Below are 19,498 nucleotides of genomic sequence, written 5' to 3'. Positions count from 1 at the left end.
ATCGCTCATAGGCAACTGGCTACTTAGACCTGTAACATGATCATAATTATGTATTGTGTGTATACAGTATAAGATATTATGCATGAAACTTTTGTAAGTGACATTTAAGCTGAACAAATATTTAAATTTGTTAAATTAAGAGATGTTAAAACCACGTTACCATATGTCATCCTAAAAGAACAAATTGAGACACACATTGTTGTAGTTATGCCTGTTTCCTGGATCAAACCTAAAAGACAGACTCTCATAACACAGTATTAGTGTGGACTGAAAAAAACCGCCTGAATCAACTAACCTTTCACATAAAATAACCAAGTTTACATTTATATTGAAATCATATTTAGAGACATGTACAAAGAAAATTGTTTTGTTAAGGCCAATAATCTTTATTAAATATATTTGACTTAAAAAAAAAAGTGGTAAAAAAAAGTGGTTGAAACAAACTTAGCTTACACAAGTCTTTAATGTCATGCTGGATGTTGAAGAATCTGGATTCTAAGGCATTAGTAAAGCCAATAAAAAATGGCATGAAACTGTGATACCATCATACAAATATTGTATTATATTAAAAATATATATTTAACATTAAGGCAAAACACCATATCTGAACTTTGACCCTTTTTTTTTAGGGTGCCACCATTTATAAGTGACTGTCCTATTAGGGTAGCCTATTTATTTTTGGCAAAATTGTCTGAAATTTCAATAATCAAATGCATTTTCACTATCTGAAAATTAGTGAAAAGGTCTTCTAGTTGTTACGAACCCCACTATTAAAGTGCTCGTTAAAGGAGGGGGATAAGCAACAAAGTCACGCGATGCAAAATTTAACCGTTTTAACTTTTTTTTCTTGGAACAAGACTCACGTATCAGCAGGCAACCAATAATGTTGACAGAAATAAACAAACATAGACCAACAAAACATTGAAACACAGCTTATTAGTGTTTGGCAGAAACATCATGACGCACACAGGGCTCATCACTCCTCTCAAGTCCTTCTCCCTCTGACAGAACTGAAACCGCGATCACGCCGCTGTGGAAACAAATCGTATTTGGTCAACCTCCGCTCTCTCATTATACATCCAGCCCAGAACATCACTGAACAGGCTGCAGGGGCGCGGGGTGGAGCCTAGTTCGAAAGAGAGAGAACCAGATCAACCAAAGAGATAGAAGTACACACAAATAAACATAAGGCTCAGGCCGTAACAGTTTAAACAAAACATTAAAAAGCTTTATTAACATTCCATTTCATCTTGTGCTACTATATTTCATTTCGAACCTACAATTAATTTTGAATTTTTTTGCAATTTCCTCAAAAAAATCAATGGTAATGGCATTGAATCAATGTTACAAAGCGATTTTTGTTCAACATCAGGCTTGCACTCTCTGAAAATGAAACAATATATACACACTGAAAAAGAAGAGCATTGTTGATTTTCACTTGTGCTACAATCTTTGGAATTCCAAGAAAGAAACAATGTTAAAGAGGTTTTTAATGTTTTTTGAAAGATTGAGACCGGTTTTCCCTACTTTCCAGGCAGCGAAGTTGCATCTGAATTTGTCTGTCTAACTGCCAGCAACCATAATCACCCTGTAGCCCAAGACTAGTTGCCCACTGAAGCCAAGCAGGGTTGAGCATGGTCAGTACCTGGATGGGGGGAGTCCTGGGAACACCAGGTTGCTGCTGGAAGAGATGTCAGTGAGGCCCGCAGGGGGCTCTCACCCTGTGGCCTGTGTGGGTCCTAACGCCCCAGTGTAGTGACAGGGACACTATACTGTCAAAGAGCACCATCCTTCAGATGAGACGGAAAACCGGTCATTAAAAATCCCATGGCACTTCTCGTAAAGAGTAGGGGTGTACCGCCGGTGTCCTGGCCACATTCCCTCCATTGGCTCTTACCAATCATGGCCTCCTAATAATCCCCATCCACTGAATTGGCTCTATCACTCTCTCTCCTCTCCACCTATAGCTGGTGTGTGGTGAGCGCACTGGCACCGTTTTTCTGTGGCTGCCATCGCATTATCCAAGTGTATGCTGCACACCGGTGGTGTTGAAGAGAGATCCCCTGATATGATTGTAAAGCGCTTTGGGTGTACAGTAGTACATATGAAAGTGCTATATAAATGTCTCCATTCATTCTCAAGTTTTTGACATTTTCACATCCAAGATAGCAAGCAACCATCGAAAAAAAGTTAAATCGATGTTAATGGATCAACATAAGTAATTTCATTTCATGAAGTCATACTTTTTGGAGCATTTGCTTGTCAGTGTAGTGAGGCAATAGGCAGTGTCATATTTCCTGACCTCTGATTGTATTATGGATCACATCTTCCATAAATCTTGTATTTGTAATTGTAATTGTATCAAGTAAAGGAGGCAACAAAAGAACTGGTTGTATAAAAGCAGTTTTAATGAAGTCACGTGTCCTACAGCCAGTACTGAATCAAATCATGGACAGGGAGACATGTAGGTGGTCTCAAACGAATCACCTGAAAAAGGAACATTAACCTAGTGGGATCATGTTCAATAGTGAATTCAGCTAGAGCAGTGAATGATTAGGATGAAAGCATACTTGTCTGATAGTAGTCATAAACGTTGATGACTGCTGGCTTGAGATTTTTTACTGCAAGAACCCGTTTCAGCTGCAGAGTGAAACTCTTGGGGACGCCTTTGGGAACCTACGAGAAAGGATGAACAGCAGCACATGAGAATGAGACACTAGGTATATTACTAGCTGCCATCTATCTCACCTCTTTCAGATACACTAGGACATGATCATCTTCAGCATCAACCCTCTCCACTAGCGGGGCAAACGATTGGGGTGGAGATCCAAGCTAAGGAAAAGACCATCATTTACAGACACAATTACATCTGAAGGAGCTTCAAGCATCTTGGGATTTTCTAAATCTTAAACCTACGAACCGGTGACGCATCTGCTGTGAAGCCCGACAGGAGCTTAATGTCCACTAGAACCATGTTAGTGCTTGTTTTTACACCGTCGTATCTGAATGATAGTGATGGGGAATAAAGAGGTTTAGGTCAACAGAATCAAGAATGCAGGATCCTTTTGAAGGAGTCAAACAAGAGCTGGTTTCAGGACACCAAGGCAAATCTGTTCTTACTTTACTGTGAAGTTCAAAATAAGATTGGCCCCAAGCGGTCGGCAGTCTCCAGTCACCTCCGCGTCAACACTCAGTGTCCTGGAGACTTTAACGGGTGTCGGGATGTTGTAGAAACATGCAATCTATGGTATGGGGGCAGGGCAGACAAGACTAATCAGATTTGGAGGTGCACAAAAGAAACAGAAATAGAGGGTTAAGATGCATACCTGCACAGACACAAAAGTGGATCCTGACACTTTAACACTATATTTGCCAGGAACGTTCTTCAGCAGCTTCTCCTGATACAGCAGCCTGTTGTCCCGATTCACTTTGAAGCTATAAGAGTCTCCTCCTACTACTGAGGACTGTACGGTAACAGTGCTGGAGCCATCCAAGCTGAACACTTGAGCAGCGTACACAGAGAGGGCATGAAGAGCCACCACAGTGTCCTAAAAACAAGCACCAGATTAAAAACTCCTCATAAATGATTGCACTCATGTTTGGTAGTCAGAGGCACCTGGGTGGAGGAAAACCCTCCATAGGGATTCTGCTGGGTCACAAGCCAGTTGACAATGCGGTTAGCATAACCCAGATTAGCTGTCGTGAGAGGCTGAACAGCGAGAACTGCTAGCAGCACGTAAGAGCTGATCTCCACCGCCAGAGTATCACCAGATGTCGTCTGAGACCAATGGAGCTTAGTGCCTTAGGATGAGATGGAGGAGAGAAAGTCGATGACAAAGAACTTGAACTTCTCAACCAAAAAAAACAGCGGGTAAATCTTACCTTCAGAAATGGCAACGTTGTTCAAGGTTGTTAGAAGCTGTGATCGAGTGGTGGTCTCTCCAGCCAGACTGAAGGTGTAGGTCAGCAGAGCTGTGGTGTAAGTGTTTCCCAGGTTCCCGGCGACAGGCCTCAAGCATGACAGAGCGTTGGTAATGACGGGATCCTGAAAGCAAAGCAGATATCAGACAACAGCCAGAAAAGGAAGGCCATCTGCAATGAGCTCATACAACTACTGGAGATGTTTTTACTGTGGCGGGGATGCCTAGTTCAAGCAGCGATGCAACAATGTAGGCAGTCATGGTCACGTTATCACCAACTCCACCCTAAAACACAAACACAGATTAAAAACAATCTTGGAAAAATGGTTAAGGTCCATTTGATAACACATGTACCTTCATGTCGTTGTGGTACAAAGTTCCCTGTTGCATGAGACAACCATTTGCACCCTGCTGGCTTATCAGCCAGTCCTTTGCACTCTGAAGGACATTCGGATCAATGAAGATGAAACGCTTCGCTAGACCAAAAGACCTCATGACAAAAGCGGTCAACCTGGCCGTGGAGAAAGTTGTTAAACTGAACAAACCGCTTGTGACAAAGGTTACACAACTAGAATAACAGCATGAAACTCACCATGTATTGGATGCATCATAACCAAATGTGCTGTATGAGCCGTCACTGTGCCTGTAGTTTAGTTGTCCTTGGTATCCTGTTCAAAAGAAAGAAAAAAATATGGGGCAGGGGATGAGATGAGAGCTTATTAGGGAGTCTTGACAGCTTTGATGGGAATCACGGACTAAAAGTCATTAAGATTGTCTCCCCAACACTGAAAATGGATCTGCTCGCCCATACCACTCCGAAGGTATCCTGTGGCGGTCTCTCGGATGGCTGCGGTGAGTTGCCCCGTGACTTCCAGGTACAGCAGGATGTAAATATTCGGAGCAAGAATGATCATATTCTGTTCTCCACAGCCAGATGGCATCTGTAATAACCCATCTAGATTCTTCAGTGCACGACCCATTATGTCCCCTACACGAGGTCAAGCATTAAACCCACATCAGAAACAGTTATTCTGCTAAATATTACCTGTCAGTTTCTACTCAACAAAATGCTTTACCAAGGACTGAAACTGAGCATCTGGCTGATCCCTGAACCACATTTGTTGGAAACGTCAGAGTCGCATCTTCAGAAAGATCTTTTCCTGCAGACCGAACAGAATGGATCAGCATTGAGTGCTAGGCTAATGTTTGGCTATACAGGGAGAAGGTATTTGGGAATCATTGAGTGCAAACAAACCCTTTGGACACAGTAACCAACTCTGGGTGTTTGTCCTTTCAACTCCTTCAGGCTATAAACAATAACACCACATCAGTAAATCAGCATGAGATCATGATCAAACTCCAGAAGGCTGGTAACACTCACCAGGACAAGTAGACTTTGAGTGACTACGTCAATGCGTCCTCTTGTCGGCACAGTCACGACTTCAGTGCCACATTGAGTCTGGGATGCTTCAGCTGAAGCACTGACAGTCACATTGACAGCTCCTGTAGTGCAAGACAGGAAGTGAGCAACACCACTAACTTTAAATTTGGAAACAGACGGTCCAAAACTGACCGAGAACCGAAGCTGAGAGAACCCATTTGAAGGTCTTTCTCCCATTGGCACAAATACAGGATGAATACGGATCAGTATATGGTTTAAGAGTGAAGGCCGTGGATGAAGCTGGAGTTAATTTAACCTGCCAATGAAACAGCACATGGAGCAAAGACACATGACCTTCTCTATACAGATCCATTACAGTATATAAAGAAACCATGACAGACCATGATGCACTTGGACAGATAGCTGAAGACCGTGGCCTTCAGATCAAAAGACTCCCCACGGACGATGGAGTATGGCAGGGAGAGCTCCAGGAAGAAGGGCTGGAAAACCGTCAGCAGAGCAGGAGGAGCAAGACCTAAACCTTTTGAGGACAGACAGAACACCTCCGTCTCCCATGTGGTGATGGTGTCAGGAACAGTGAGGGGAACTCGTGTGGATCCAGTCGCTCTGAAGACAAGGACTCAAAACTATAAATGAGGGGGACAGGAGAAGTAAAAACTGTGGGAAAGTAGCTTTAGATGGAACAAAAGGTTTTACTAACCCCACTTGAGCAAGCTGCCAGATCCAGGTTTCTGGAAAGTAAGTCCTGACGGTCACGTCAAAAGAGGAAGTGTCACCTCCAGCCCTTTCGGCTTCTGGAGGAGCCATTCCAGCCATTGCCATGGCTACAGGCTTACGATAATACATTACTGAAAGAGACCAGCAATTTTACTACAAACTGTCCTAGTGTCTGCAGATAAAACAGGGTTCATACAAATTCAAATATGCATGTTTGGGCAGTTGTAAAAAAATGAAGGTATTTGGGAATCATTGAGTGTGTTACCTGTGTTAATAAAAAACACTTAATAATAAAATTGAATATACACTGTTACAATGTAAGAGACTTTGAGTTTTTCCAAATGACTTGCAGTTTCAGATCACAGAAGCTACCAACTATAATAAACTTAAGGAATCTTTCAAGTCATGAGTCTATGAGCAACAAACAACCTGACATACCATCACGGAAGTTGCGATAATAATTCAGGCCTCTGTACATCACACACTCAGGTACCCTGATAGGCAAATTTGTGGCAACCTTCATCCCCATGCTCTGTCAGAGCAAGAGAAAAACATTTGAAGATTAAGGTGAGTTTAGTAAACAGGATAATGAACAGTTTTATACCTTGAAGGTTTCGGAGGCTTGGTCTGTAGGAACAGCCCGACGGGAGCGAACATTTAGGCACTCCTGTTCATCCTCAACTTCATATGGATAATCAGATAGTGACCGCACTGGGAGCAAGTTGAACACCTGAGAACAGAGAAAGTTGTCTTCTAGTAGTAAGTCACATATGTACTGTAGGTTTTCAAAAAGCAAAGTCATAGTGATAACACATTTTAAAAAGGACAAGTGTCTGTTAATGACGTTTAATCAAATTGAAAAGTAGTTCAGTGATGGCATGTCAGGGTTTCCCCATCTCTGATCTGCAGTAAACGGAATATTTTAATGTGGCACACATCTGATTAGAATGCCACTTAAGTTTAGGTCTAAAAATGTGTAGCCTCTGGACCAATCAGACAAATTATTATATTTAATGAATAATCCAGCAAACTCACTAACAAAGGTCTATGAAACTTCCCCAAAACTAACATCCCAAATGAATCCCTAAAATACTGTTACAGGACACATTAAGACTGACAAGACTTATGACCCAGAAAGAATTTGCAGAGATGTGTTCTTGCTGAGAATGAGAAATAAACCCTTTTTATCCTATAATACATACAACATGAGAAATGTATAAACATGTATCCAATTTTCCCCATCTCATGATTTCCCTTTTATGGGGTTTGGCATATGTATTCATTCTCTTTTAGATTGTTTCAGACATACATACAGTACTATGGTTAACCAAAATCATGTGTAGCATGTTTGGACTCTTAACAAATGGGGACAAAGATTGGAGTTTATTTACATTTTGCTAACTTTGTTACACATTGTATAAGAATCTTGAAAATTCTTTTCTTAGGCCACATCCACACGAAGCCAGAGCTTTCCCCATCCGATATTTTTTTTCCCCGTTCAAAAAAAAAAAAATTCCGTAAACACGGCGTCATCTCAAGAAATATCTGCGTACACGAAACCGACTCAAAACGATGTAGTATACATGCCAGACCAGTATGTGGCGCTGTAATTCTGCCACAGACATACACTAAAAACGGAGAAGACTTAAAGCATTCGCATACACCTTGCGCGCTGTATACAATAATATTAGAATATTAGGCACAGTAGCTTCTTTTTTTCTTTTTAATCAAGAACTTTGTTGAACAATATGAAAAACCATAAATGTAGTTGCTGTGACTTAACGGTGTCTGACTAGTTGACACTTGGTGTGATGACATCATCGTTTCACAAAATATACGGATTGGCCATACACACGAAAACACAAGGGCGGCGTTTTCAGATTTATCCACCTTGGGACCCGGTTTCAAAAAAATTGCGGTTTCAGTCTCCGAAAACGCCGGATCCGTGTGGACGAAACGCCAATTCGATAAAAAATGTATACGTATACAGCGAAACGCGTCTCCGTGTGGACAGGGCCTTAAACACCCAATCAAAATTACATTCAACAGCCTGCGAGAACAAAGGGCCGTCAAGAAATTCCCTCCAAAGGGAACTTATTGGCTCACACCTCCAAAGGGTGTGACATCTTCACGCTTTAAAAAAATAAATGATCAAAAGATAATGTCTTAGCATCTCCACATCAGGATTTCTCAGAAAGGGACTGAACTAGAAGTTTAAGGACCCCCATGCTTGTGCCAGGCAGTGGCCTTTTCTTTCCATTCACCAAAGTCTCTGACTCCCATTGGTTCTCTCATCAAGACATCAGCAAAGATCAAATGGAGCCTCAACAAATTGCATCATGACAGTTTTACTCAAATGGGCGAGACATGCAAGTATCAAACTTAGTCTCATTATTTGATACATTAAGTATCCTTACCCCTTTTAAAGGGAGTGTTAGAACAAAACTGATGGTTTGCTCAAGGCCGTTTATCTACTGAATTTCAAACAATGCTACAACTTCTTGCTTCCTGTATTCTGCTTCAGCTCTTCCCTTGGTAAACTGAGTAAGTAAGTTAGAGTAGTTTAAGTTTAGTCTAGTTAAAGTCTTGTTCATGTCACACGTAAATTTGTTTGTGTTTCATGCTCATATACTGGAGTCGCTAATCATGCAGATTTTAACTACTTGCTCTGAGTACTGAACAGTAAGAAAGACTTCCCATACACCGGAAATGTACATTTCTTAGAAAGAAAATTAAAAATCTAATTTATGGGACAAACAGGTTAATTGTAATATGAATTACTATATTAAGTTAATTCTATTAACTGATCCAAATATAATATGTTATGATTATTAAAGGGGTGGTTGATTATGATTTCACTTAACTTGTTAGTGTAATGTTTCTGTTTGAGCATAAACATCTGCAAAGTTACAATGCTCAAAGCAAAGGGAGATATTTGCTTTTAAAGAAATCGCTTTAAGGACAAACGGCTGGTAGGGACTACACGACATTCCTCCCGGGTTAGTGACATCACCAACCCTACAATTTACATAAACCCCGCCCCCGGTTTATAGATTATCAAGACAGAATATGCTAATCAGTGACTAGAAGATAACTACACATACGCTACATAAATTCATCAACATCCCATTGTATTCTACATGTCACTTCTTGAGTCTCTCCATTGTTTGAATCCAGTTTGAACAAAAGGCTTAAAGTTTTTGAAATGGTCAGTGCATGTCTGTGTGAGTGCAAGCTGTTGAAGCTCCGCCCTCTGTGCCAGGAGCAGCAGCTCATTTGCCTTTAAAGGAACAGACACAAACGGTGCATTTTTGCTCACCCTCAAAAATGACAAATTGAACATGCTATATAAAAATATCTTAGGGGTATTGAGCTAAAACTTACACACTCTGGGGACATCAAAGACTTATTTTACATCTTGTGAAAAGGGCATTATACCAACCCTTTAATATTTAAGCTAATTTGCTACAATGGAAATCTGATTGAGGCACATGATACCATTTCAGCACTCAGACGCCTTCCTGGCTCCATGATCCGGATGCTCTGATCTACAGCACTGATGCCACAAAGAGATCCTGCTTGAGCAGAGACAGTCAGAACATTTCCCTCAGCAGGAACAGCCGTAGCAGGAGAGAACTGTAGAGACACCTGGAACAAGAATCAACAGGCTGTAGAACACATCACCATTCCCCACTTAAAGACAAAAGATGCTAGTGCACATCATACCTTGTTTTGGAAACACGTTTCTGTGTCAAATGATGCACTACCAACAACAACATTCTCACTGGGCAGAACACAGTAGACCAGAATCCGCACTACTGGAGCCATATCAACACTGACAGACAGCTGGAAAGACACAGAGCCGCTCGTGACTGTATTAGGAGCCCTTGCTGTGACTGTCTGAAATCCATGGAGGACGATTAATCCTCTGGACATGACCTGACAAATGGGTGCATAAAAGGTACTGAACAAACTGACCAGTGCAGAAAAAAAAAAAAAACTACAACACTAATGTTCACTCACCATGTAGATGATGTCAGTGCTGTAGCCACCAGTCTCTCCAACAAAAGAATACTTGACCGTCACTGGAAACGCAGCACCACATTTGAGTGGCTGATCGAGCTTCACTATAGTCAGTTCACTAAGTGATGGGTTGTCAGGAGAAGCAGGTTGGAGAATCTGAACAACCCTTGTATCTGTAGAGAAGTATGGTGATTTGTAACCATACACAACCTCTGGAGTCGCACTTGCCTGAGGAACAATGAATGGCATTGGTTTCATGCGAGAGATTGGGAGAAGTCTACATGTCACAAAACGGAGCAAATCGTACCACGAGATTGAGAGCAGCTTTAGGAAGATTAGCAGTGCTGAGGGAGAAGGTGGCCAGTCCTTTCTGGTTTGTGGTCAGATTCAGCAGCAGTTTGTTGGGCCAGCTGTTACTATCCAGGAGATAAACCGCTTTGTTTGCAATTGGAGTACCATCGAAACGAGACACCGAGATCTGTTGGGAATGATCAAGGTTAGGAAAGGGAACTAATGTGAAGGCTTCTGTGACAAAGATTAAACTTACCTTTCCATTAATCATTGATCCAGTTTCAAAATAATCTGGGAGGTCCACAAACGTGACTTTGCCGACTTCAAACGTAATGGACACTGTTGCAGATTTTGACATCAATACATCTGGGGGATGCAATTGAAAAAAGATGAACTGCAAACAAACTTTAAGCAAGTACCATTGGTTCAGATCAGCCAATAGCTCACCTGTTCCCACCTCAGTGACATTCACATTTACAAGAAAAGTATCTTGCATATCATTTTCAAATTTGGTGTTGAAAAACACTGATGTATCGACGGTAAGGGAGGCACAGCCGGTGTCGTTCATCTGGTAGCAGAACAAAGTCACATTTAAGTCAAGCACAAGCAGAAGAAAAACCCTCCACTGTAAGGCAGGAGTCACACCTTTGCAGTTTTTTTCAGGCAACGACGGGTCACATCAGGAACCACAACATATGGAAATGGCTCACGGCAGACTTCCACCAATGCTTGACCAAGCACAGGTTGGCCATATGTGTATCTGAGAAACATCACAAGGAACAAGATCAAGAACTGACCAACCACAAGACAAGAAAATAGAGGTGTTACTCACTTGGCACAAGCCTCAACTTTCAGTCCCACATTTGCAACGCTGTACGTCTGTGGTGTGTTTACGGTCACGTCAAACTTGGGCAAAACTTAACCAGAAACCAGATGACTTGGATCAAGACCTCAGATGTGTCATTGAACTGCTACACAATTTATACACAATGACTTACCATATTTTTTCACCTCAAAAACATGGGAGATTGTTCGGTCACCAATAAAAGCCTTTAGTGTGTACATCCCTATCTGAGCCTCTGGGTTTAACTCATGAGAAAGCTGCAATATCCATCCCGTTGAAGAAACATTTGTCCACTGACCAATCCGGTTATTATTATTGTCCTAAAAACAAAACAATGAACAACTCAGAGGAAAAACAGCAAACAAAGCAGAAGTACAAAAAGCTGCATTGGCTCCATTCAAAGACTTGCAACAGAACACTCACCTCTACTACCACCAGATTGTACTGCAAGACAAAGACAGGAATATTAAACATTTAAAAAGCACAAACACACAGATGCTGCAAAAATCACTGAAAGTGCAACAGTGCACGTAAAAATAACCTGCATTAAATTTGCAGGTTTCTTTGTGGCTAGAACACACAATATGGTGAAACATCTGATCTTACCATTTGATCAAAAGGCACAAATCTGGTATCCATAGTGACAACTCTGAAATTCACTGCAAAGACACCAATAACCTCACATCAATGCACTTGATTATCAATACTTGTAGCGTATTGGACTTTCTACACCTCTAATATTAAACCAAGGGACATTCACAGCTCACCCGTTTGTCCTGGATTGTAGATGGGTTTGTCTGTTTGGATGAAGGTCAAAGGCTGGTAACGTCTGAACATGACTTTTCTCTCTTCAGTCGCTCTGAAGACCTTCCCTTGAACGTCCACCTTCAGCTTCTGCACCACTTCTCCATCTACTCGAGGAGCCTGTGGAGAAACTAAGTTAACAACAAACCCCCCGCCCCCCCAAAAAAAGGCACATGCGTCTCATGACAGACCTGGAAACTGAAAAAGCGGTGAAACGACGTTGAAGAAACCTGCTGCACAAGTTGAGTTGTCCTGTTTTTCTCATCAAGCAGAGAAACTGTCATTGTGAGGCTCTCTTGGGGTTTCAGAAGAGTTATGCATAATTTGGCATCAGATCCAGACTCAATCACTGCAGGGAACGTCACCATGAATAACCTGTGGAAAAATACAGAGAGGTTTAGTTTCAGGAACCACATGACATCCATTTTATCACTGGATAGCAACAAATGAAGAGTGGTGATCTTTAACAATGGTATTGAAAGAAGGCTTCAATCAGTTCACAAAACTAATTTTCACCATCTATAAAGTTTAGTTAATCCAACATAAAACAGACAACAGAATGCTTGTTCACTTCAAAGCACATTTAACAGTACTTACGGCCCTAGTTTCTGTCCATCAACAGCAAAGAGAAAAAGGGCTAAAATGAGTCCTTTCCAAAAACTAGTCTCCCTTACAGCCATGAGGGAAAATCATCCAAACCTAAATCAAGAGTCTTTTTCAAAATTCTCAGAGAGCTTCTCTGAATACACTCTACCACTGTTTGTTGCTGCTTCTCTCAATCATTTGTACTGAAGGCAGGGATATTTAAATACACTTAATTGTCAGGGAATGCATTCATTTAGTTAATTTAATTGATTAACCACCACCTGGAATTAATTTAGTCTCTTAATTAGGATTTCTATCTGGTATTGATTTAAAACACATCTAAATACTGCCAGTGATGTAGGCCCAGTTTCACAGAGAGCCTGTACTGAACCTGTGAGACTCATTTCAACAGTAAACACTCCTGTGAGCGAAGCATAGTAGAGCAAGCCTTTGACATGCTGAAAACACACTGATGCTCTATTTTCTTCATAGTGCCTTTGTGCCTGAGGTTGTTGCTGTGCTTCACAATCTGAGTCAATAAGGACAGGTGGAGTGATGGATGATTCCATCCATGGCATCGTTTCCAGTATTCAGCTCTGGGCTCTCCATCCTCACTGCTCACATCAGTCTAAAGACATTTCAGATTCTACAAAAATGCACAAAACATAATACAGAAGCACTTCTTTTAACAGCACAATGTCATTTGATTTCTGTATTACAAGTAAAAAAATTATAATAATTGTTTCGGGATAATTGTTCGGGATAATACTTTACATATATAGTAGGGAAGTATGAGGTTTCGGACGCAGCCTGAACACACGCTCTTACTCTGTCCAATAAAATGTCTGTCCAAATACGAGACTCTATCCCAGGGGGTCCTGGAGTGCCACTGTCTTGCGGAGTTTGGCTCCATCCCTAATAAAACACACCTTAATAAGCTAATCAATATCTTCACTATTACTAAAGGTATGTTTACACGACAACGGCTGAATCCAAAATCGCCCTGATAATATATCCTCAAATAGGGCAGTATTTGGGTCGACAGCCATTTGTAGTGGTAGAAACCATAGTGGACGTTATTGAGTGCACTTATTCAATCATTGAATCCTTAAAACTGAGAAGATTTTTTCTTTGTACAGATGACAACATTAGAAAAACGACCTCCGTTCACACTCGCGAATGTCTCTGTGCTCTTGCGCTGGAATTTAATTATCTTCGCTCTTGGATTAGCCTAAATGTTTTTAAAAGTTATTCTATCAGAATAGATTTCCAAGAAGTTAAGATTGAACTGCACCTGGAATTCTATGACAACCAAATATGTCTCTTTCATTCCTGCACAATTTAATATGTATCTTAGTAATGGATGAATGGGGCATTTGGATTTATACGATGTCAAAAGCTAAAGCATCACTATACAAACCCATCTGAACGATTTATCAGGGGGGTTAAATTTGACATCTGATTAAATCTGTGGTCCATGTGTGAGGTGAAATTATTCCTTTGTATATTTGATCATTAAGACATATCTTACAGAACACGTGTTTTGTGTGACCGAATTTGTGTTTCTGTAAAGTGTATGTGAAGACTGTAGTTTAATTACTTTAAATGCAGCTCTTGTTTGGCTGCACTAGTTAATGCAAGTGTGAAATCAAATTGAAAATTCTATGCAAGTAAATAAGTATTATTGATCATGAGACTCTGTATAGACAGATTTTCTTTTATTGCTCAAGATGCCCTTTGGATCATCTCAAATCAAGCTGGAGTTTATGAGCATCATGGATTTGAAAAGCGATAAATAAACTACAACTTTGTTCAGCCACAGCCTTAGATGAAATCAACTGTAGATAAAATATATTAAATCTCTGAAGATCTCAGCAGAGGAGGATTAAACAACTCCACAAACAGCATTACCAGCTTCACTTATTACTAAACAGATTGACTATTTATATCAGATGTCTACAGCAGTTCTTATTGAGAATCAAACGATGTTTAGATTTGTTTGAGGTCACCATCATGGTGATCAGCGTTTGCTTTAGTTGGGCTCTTGACCCTTCATTTTTGTTAAATTGCTTATTTTTCAGCAATAGCAGATGTTTTCAGAAAATATTTCTGCATTGATCAAGCAAATCAACGTCGGTTTTAAGTAAAAATGACTGCATTAGAGAGATGACATGTAGTTGGAATAAATGCTTTAATAATCTGTACAACTGTAGCAGCGGGCCATATGACTATTCTGCCCTACAAAAGCAAAAGACCTTAAGTCGCTAGAGTGTGGAACTGAGAAAAATGACTTTAAAGTTTTTTAGTTGTCCAGCCAAATTAATTATAGGTAGGAAACTGGAAATCTGGCAATTAAATGTTTTAGTAATGACAATTATCTACATAAAAAAATCTTGAGCTCAAACTTGACCTTTGACCCCAATTTTGAAGTTACTGTACTCTGCCTTTGTATTGTCTGTAAAAAGTGAGAAGTCATGCCAAGGCAAAAGGCAGTAACTTCAAAATTATCAATATTTGATTGCTGATCACCATTTACAAAATCATTATAGTGACACCAGTATTGTGTTTTTTGGTTTGTTTGTGTATATGTTATTTAAGGTTGGGTCTGTAAAGCACTTCGATCAACTCGTGTTGTTTTAAAATGTGCTTTAGAAATAAAAGGATTGATTGATTGATTGATTATTTTGGATGATTTACAATTACTTTTAGCCATCTACTTATTGCTATCCTCTGATTTGGTTGCATCCTGATGGCATTATTAATTAATTAGACATGACACAATACAGCCATAGCAGTAAAGAGTATCTTGTGTGCAGTAAAACTAACAGGTTGACTGCAGAGAGGTGACACTGAATCATATGAATACATACAAGATAAGCATATTTCTAATAAGTAAACATATTCATTTAATTAATAATGGAATGCAAAGATATAACAAGATATAAAACAAAGATACAGCAGATAGAACAACGAATCATGTACAAATTTAAAATGCATGGAATGGGAATAAGAGTAAATCATGTACAAGTGTGTGAACTTGGAATCCTGAATTAATTTAATGTTGTTTTAGGGTGTTCTCACTCCTCATCCTCCACAACTTCGCTTACAGGCAGTGAACACCAGAAAGCCCTCCTGTTTGGGGGCATAAAAGGACATAGTTTTCTGATTATGTCGTTCTTTTTAGCCTCTTCAATCCCCCGGTCATGTGGTCTCAGGAGAGAGGGAACCTTCAGCTCGAACTTATGGCGCTGATCCACTTGTCCGACACGACTGTCGCGTGGTGTCGCCACACCTCCCCACATTGGTACATTGATGGGCGTTTACCACTATGGGCGTGGTTTTGACCGAGCGGGAAATGTAGTGTATTAGAACAGAGGACCTGCGAGAGACTTCCCTCCGTCTCCATATGCTCTACTTCTATTGGATAGTCGCGTCGCGTTTAACGTAATTAATTTGCATAAAGATGGGCATCGGCCAGCTTTTTGACATGCAGCATTTTTCCAAATGAAGCGCCGCCTTCCCGGAATGCTTTGCGGGCACGTCAAAGTCGCTTGACGTCACCCATAGGAATATAGTGGAGCGCGGCGCGACAGAAGTGTCGCACGGACAAGTGGATCAGCGCCTTTAGCCCGGAGGAAGTCCAACTCGGTAAAGTGAGCATCTACATGGTTTAGTTTGAAGAACAGGCTCCTAGAGCCACGTGACGTCGCAGCTGGATCACTGACATCTTGCCCAACTTTGATGCCTTCTTGATCTTCACACAGGAGTGCCCATCCTTCCAATTCAGCACATCTTCATTCTTCATTTCAACCACTTCCACCTTCCTGGAGTTTCAACTTGTCACAACACTCACAAAATCCTCAAAGTCATACAGCACACCTCCAGGTCGATTTTTCATCTCCAGCTCGACACCATGGTGAAAACTGTCAGCACTCATGATCGTGTGTCCCTTTTCGAAGTATTTCAAAGTTATATCCTCCATGGAGGTGGTATCACCATTTACAAGGCAGACCAGGGAGGATAGCAAGCACCAATTCTTATTTTGGGCAGAACAGTTGTCCACCCAGAAGATGCAGTGGCATATGTCCCTTTCTTTTTTAGTGCAGTCACATAGGCCGAGGTGATCTCTGCTGCTCTTCGCCCTGCCGTGCCCTCATGCCAGACCACAGAGATGGTGTTTTTTTAGTTTTTTTTTTTTATTGCCTACAGAGGCAAAGGTCTCATGGAATGCCACGATGCGTTTTGTGAAGATTGATGGTTTCAAACCAGGCATACGAGGCAACATGATGACTTTTTGAAGGTCCACACTCTTCACCAATGTGTCCTCTGGCCAGTCCTTCTCTGCATCAGCCTGGTATATTATTCGGCTCTGCACGGCAGACTCTTTATGTCCACGCCACCTCTGGCACTGCAAACAGTCCATGTCATGGCCGTCCCCATCATGGTCATTTTTCATGTGCTGATCCTGCAGTACGCACTCCTCACATTCCTCCTCTCCAAGCTTTGCAAAGCTGATGTTCTTATGTTTTACAGCTTTGCGGTAGCTTTCATAGGAGCAGCTGCTGCCTTTTCCCAAATAATCAGCATACATGAGCTTGATGTTAACGTCGCTAGGGAGGTAGCGACGATGTGGGGCATGCTCTCTTCGGTAGTGGCTCACTGATGGGTGGAATGATTCAATGTGGTCGTAAAATGTCCAGCTTGTTGGATGGTGTATGTCTTCCTCTTTGGTCTCTTGTGATCGCCTCATTCCCTATCTCATTCCCCATCACAGAGAGGACCAGACTGTCATTCGCCGGGTGGTACCCCAAAGTGGCCAAGAAAAAAGTTTTACAGACCTGCTGTGGGACCTGATCTGCATTCTTTAGCCTGTAAACAAAGGACCTGCCCCGTCGACTTGTTTTTCCATCCCCACAAACTGGCTGACACTGTGGAACATGAATGCACGTTTGTCTGTGTAGTTGATGTCCCAGTACCTCTTCCAGATCTCCTTACGCCTCTCCTCACTAAATTTGTCTCTGCATTTTCTTCTGCATTTACATGTATCTCTCATTGGTGGCTGTGGCTGGAGCGAGGGTGGGCTCTGGCAGTAGAGTTGTAGCTAGAGCGAGGGTGGACTCTGATGCTGGCAGTGGAGCGAGGGTGGGCTCTGGCAGTAGAGTTGTAGCTAGAGCGAGGGTGGACTCTGATGCTGGCAGTGGAGCGAGGGTGGGCTCTGGCAGTAGAGTTGTAGCTAGAGCGAGGGTGGGCTCTGGTGCTGGCAGTGGAGTGAGGGTGGGCTCTGGTGCTGGCAGTGGAGCGAGGGTGGACTCTGGTGCTGGCAGTGAAGTGAGGGTGGACTCTGGTGCTGGCAGCGGAGCGAGGGTTGACTCTGGTGCTGGCAGTGGAGCGAGGGTGGACTCTGGCAGCAGAGCTGTAGCTGGAGCGAGGTGAAACTCCATAAGAGCATCAAGCGTGGTGTCAGGTGTGCTGGAGAACAGCTCATCAGAACCAAACTCTGGGAAACTAATATCCAGACAACTATCAAGAACTGTCCATGTTTTTGAGTTGGGTGCTGGATCACAATCAATTCATGGATTTCATCAGGTCCCTTTCCACAGGTGTATTAATCAAGCACAATGCAGTCTGCATTCATAATCTAGGTGCTTGATTTTATACACCTGTGGAAAGGGACCTGATGAAACCCATGAATATCCCCATAAGTAACTGAAATGAACAGAACAAATTTACAATTGGAAAAATGCATGGAAAAATATGGAACATGAACATGAAATAGTCTTCAAATATTTGATTAATTAATGTCAATGTTATAAAATTGGGAAAATGCCTACCACTGTCCAGAACAATATTTTTTTTTCGTTTGCGGTGCGTCCGGACTGCAAGGAATATCGCCACAAGGAACTGAAAGGAATAGAGCAATTTTAATAATAATAATAACAACAACAACAATAATAATAATAATAAAAATAAGGCATGGAGGGAAATTTGAATAGGAAATAATATTTTATATCGAATACACGTAGGTCCAGCAAACATTTGTTTTTACCAATAGGCTATTTGATTAATCAATGTCTATTTTAACAAATTATCAGGCCTACAAGTTAGTGCCACTGGTTAATCAAGGGTTAAGTTTGGCTACAAGGCTTTAATGACAGCTCTCAGACTCGTGGATTAGATTGGCCAATCTCAAATGCTATAGCATGGAGTAATTTGACTGTATTATTTTTTTTTCTGACGTAACTGACAACCAGACAATGTGGGTGGATACCGTTTTGCAACCAATTATTATTTATTGCAACGTTCGCTAACCTAAAAGGATATACTGTAACTGCTTTTACATCTAAGTGAATGAAAATCGCCTTTAAAGGACTTGTGGATTGATGTGAACGCCAGCAAGTAGGAATAATGCTCAGAATGCTTGTGGATTAAACATTGCACTATAAAAAAATGGGGGGAAATGTTTTTGCTCTTTTAAAAAAGCAAAACAATGTTTTTCACAATTTTAATCACATTTCCTGCATTTACATACCTTTAGGGACTAAGTTGATAATTAAGTTGATTATAATGATAAATTCTGCCAAAAAGAATATAGGCTACTAAACTATGTATAAGAAAAATATGTCTTACTTTCTTTATTGTTTAATAGGGGCCAATTGCCAAGACTTGAGTAAATCATTTCATAAAGTCAAAAATGTTCACCATTAAGGTTTTGTGTGCTAATAAAATTTAAATAATGTGAGACTCAATTTCCACTGTAATGTAGAAACAACATAAAAACAGTATATTTTAAATAATTGTTTCTGAATGAAGGCCAGTATCACTGTAGCTACTGATGTCTCCATGAAAATGATTTTTTACTTTTGAAAATTATAACAACTTTTAATATAAGTGAACTTAAAACTATCCTCACAT

General features: G+C 41.0%; 1 protein-coding gene across 1 annotated transcript; it reads right to left on the bottom strand.

Moving 5' to 3' along the window:
- Nucleotides 1-2,389: 2,389 nt before the first annotated feature.
- Nucleotides 2,390-12,705, bottom strand: LOC309497994 (alpha-2-macroglobulin-like). The gene is made up of 34 exons (XM_082168481.1): nt 12,599-12,705; nt 12,193-12,376; nt 11,965-12,121; nt 11,804-11,856; nt 11,621-11,641; nt 11,352-11,517; nt 11,186-11,270; nt 10,999-11,113; nt 10,801-10,921; nt 10,610-10,719; nt 10,370-10,540; nt 10,063-10,290; nt 9,766-9,978; nt 9,538-9,687; nt 6,644-6,769; nt 6,478-6,571; nt 6,023-6,170; nt 5,703-5,928; nt 5,494-5,617; nt 5,302-5,423; nt 5,176-5,227; nt 4,997-5,080; nt 4,732-4,908; nt 4,513-4,588; nt 4,275-4,431; nt 4,131-4,205; nt 3,883-4,045; nt 3,617-3,801; nt 3,327-3,548; nt 3,121-3,242; nt 2,921-3,002; nt 2,749-2,832; nt 2,571-2,676; nt 2,390-2,487 (listed from the first exon to the last, which is right to left on the bottom strand). The coding sequence occupies exons 1-34, from the start codon at nt 12,679-12,681 to the stop codon at nt 2,447-2,449; spliced, it is 4,323 nt and encodes a 1,440-aa protein (XP_082024607.1). The 5' UTR covers nt 12,682-12,705; the 3' UTR covers nt 2,390-2,446.
- Nucleotides 12,706-19,498: the final 6,793 nt, after the last annotated feature.

This window comes from Leuciscus leuciscus (assembly GCF_965113295.1).
Source record: "Leuciscus leuciscus genome assembly, chromosome: 1".
In the NCBI taxonomy this organism is placed as follows: Eukaryota; Metazoa; Chordata; class Actinopteri; order Cypriniformes; family Leuciscidae; genus Leuciscus; species Leuciscus leuciscus.
This window is presented reverse-complemented; position numbering and strand designations above follow the sequence as displayed.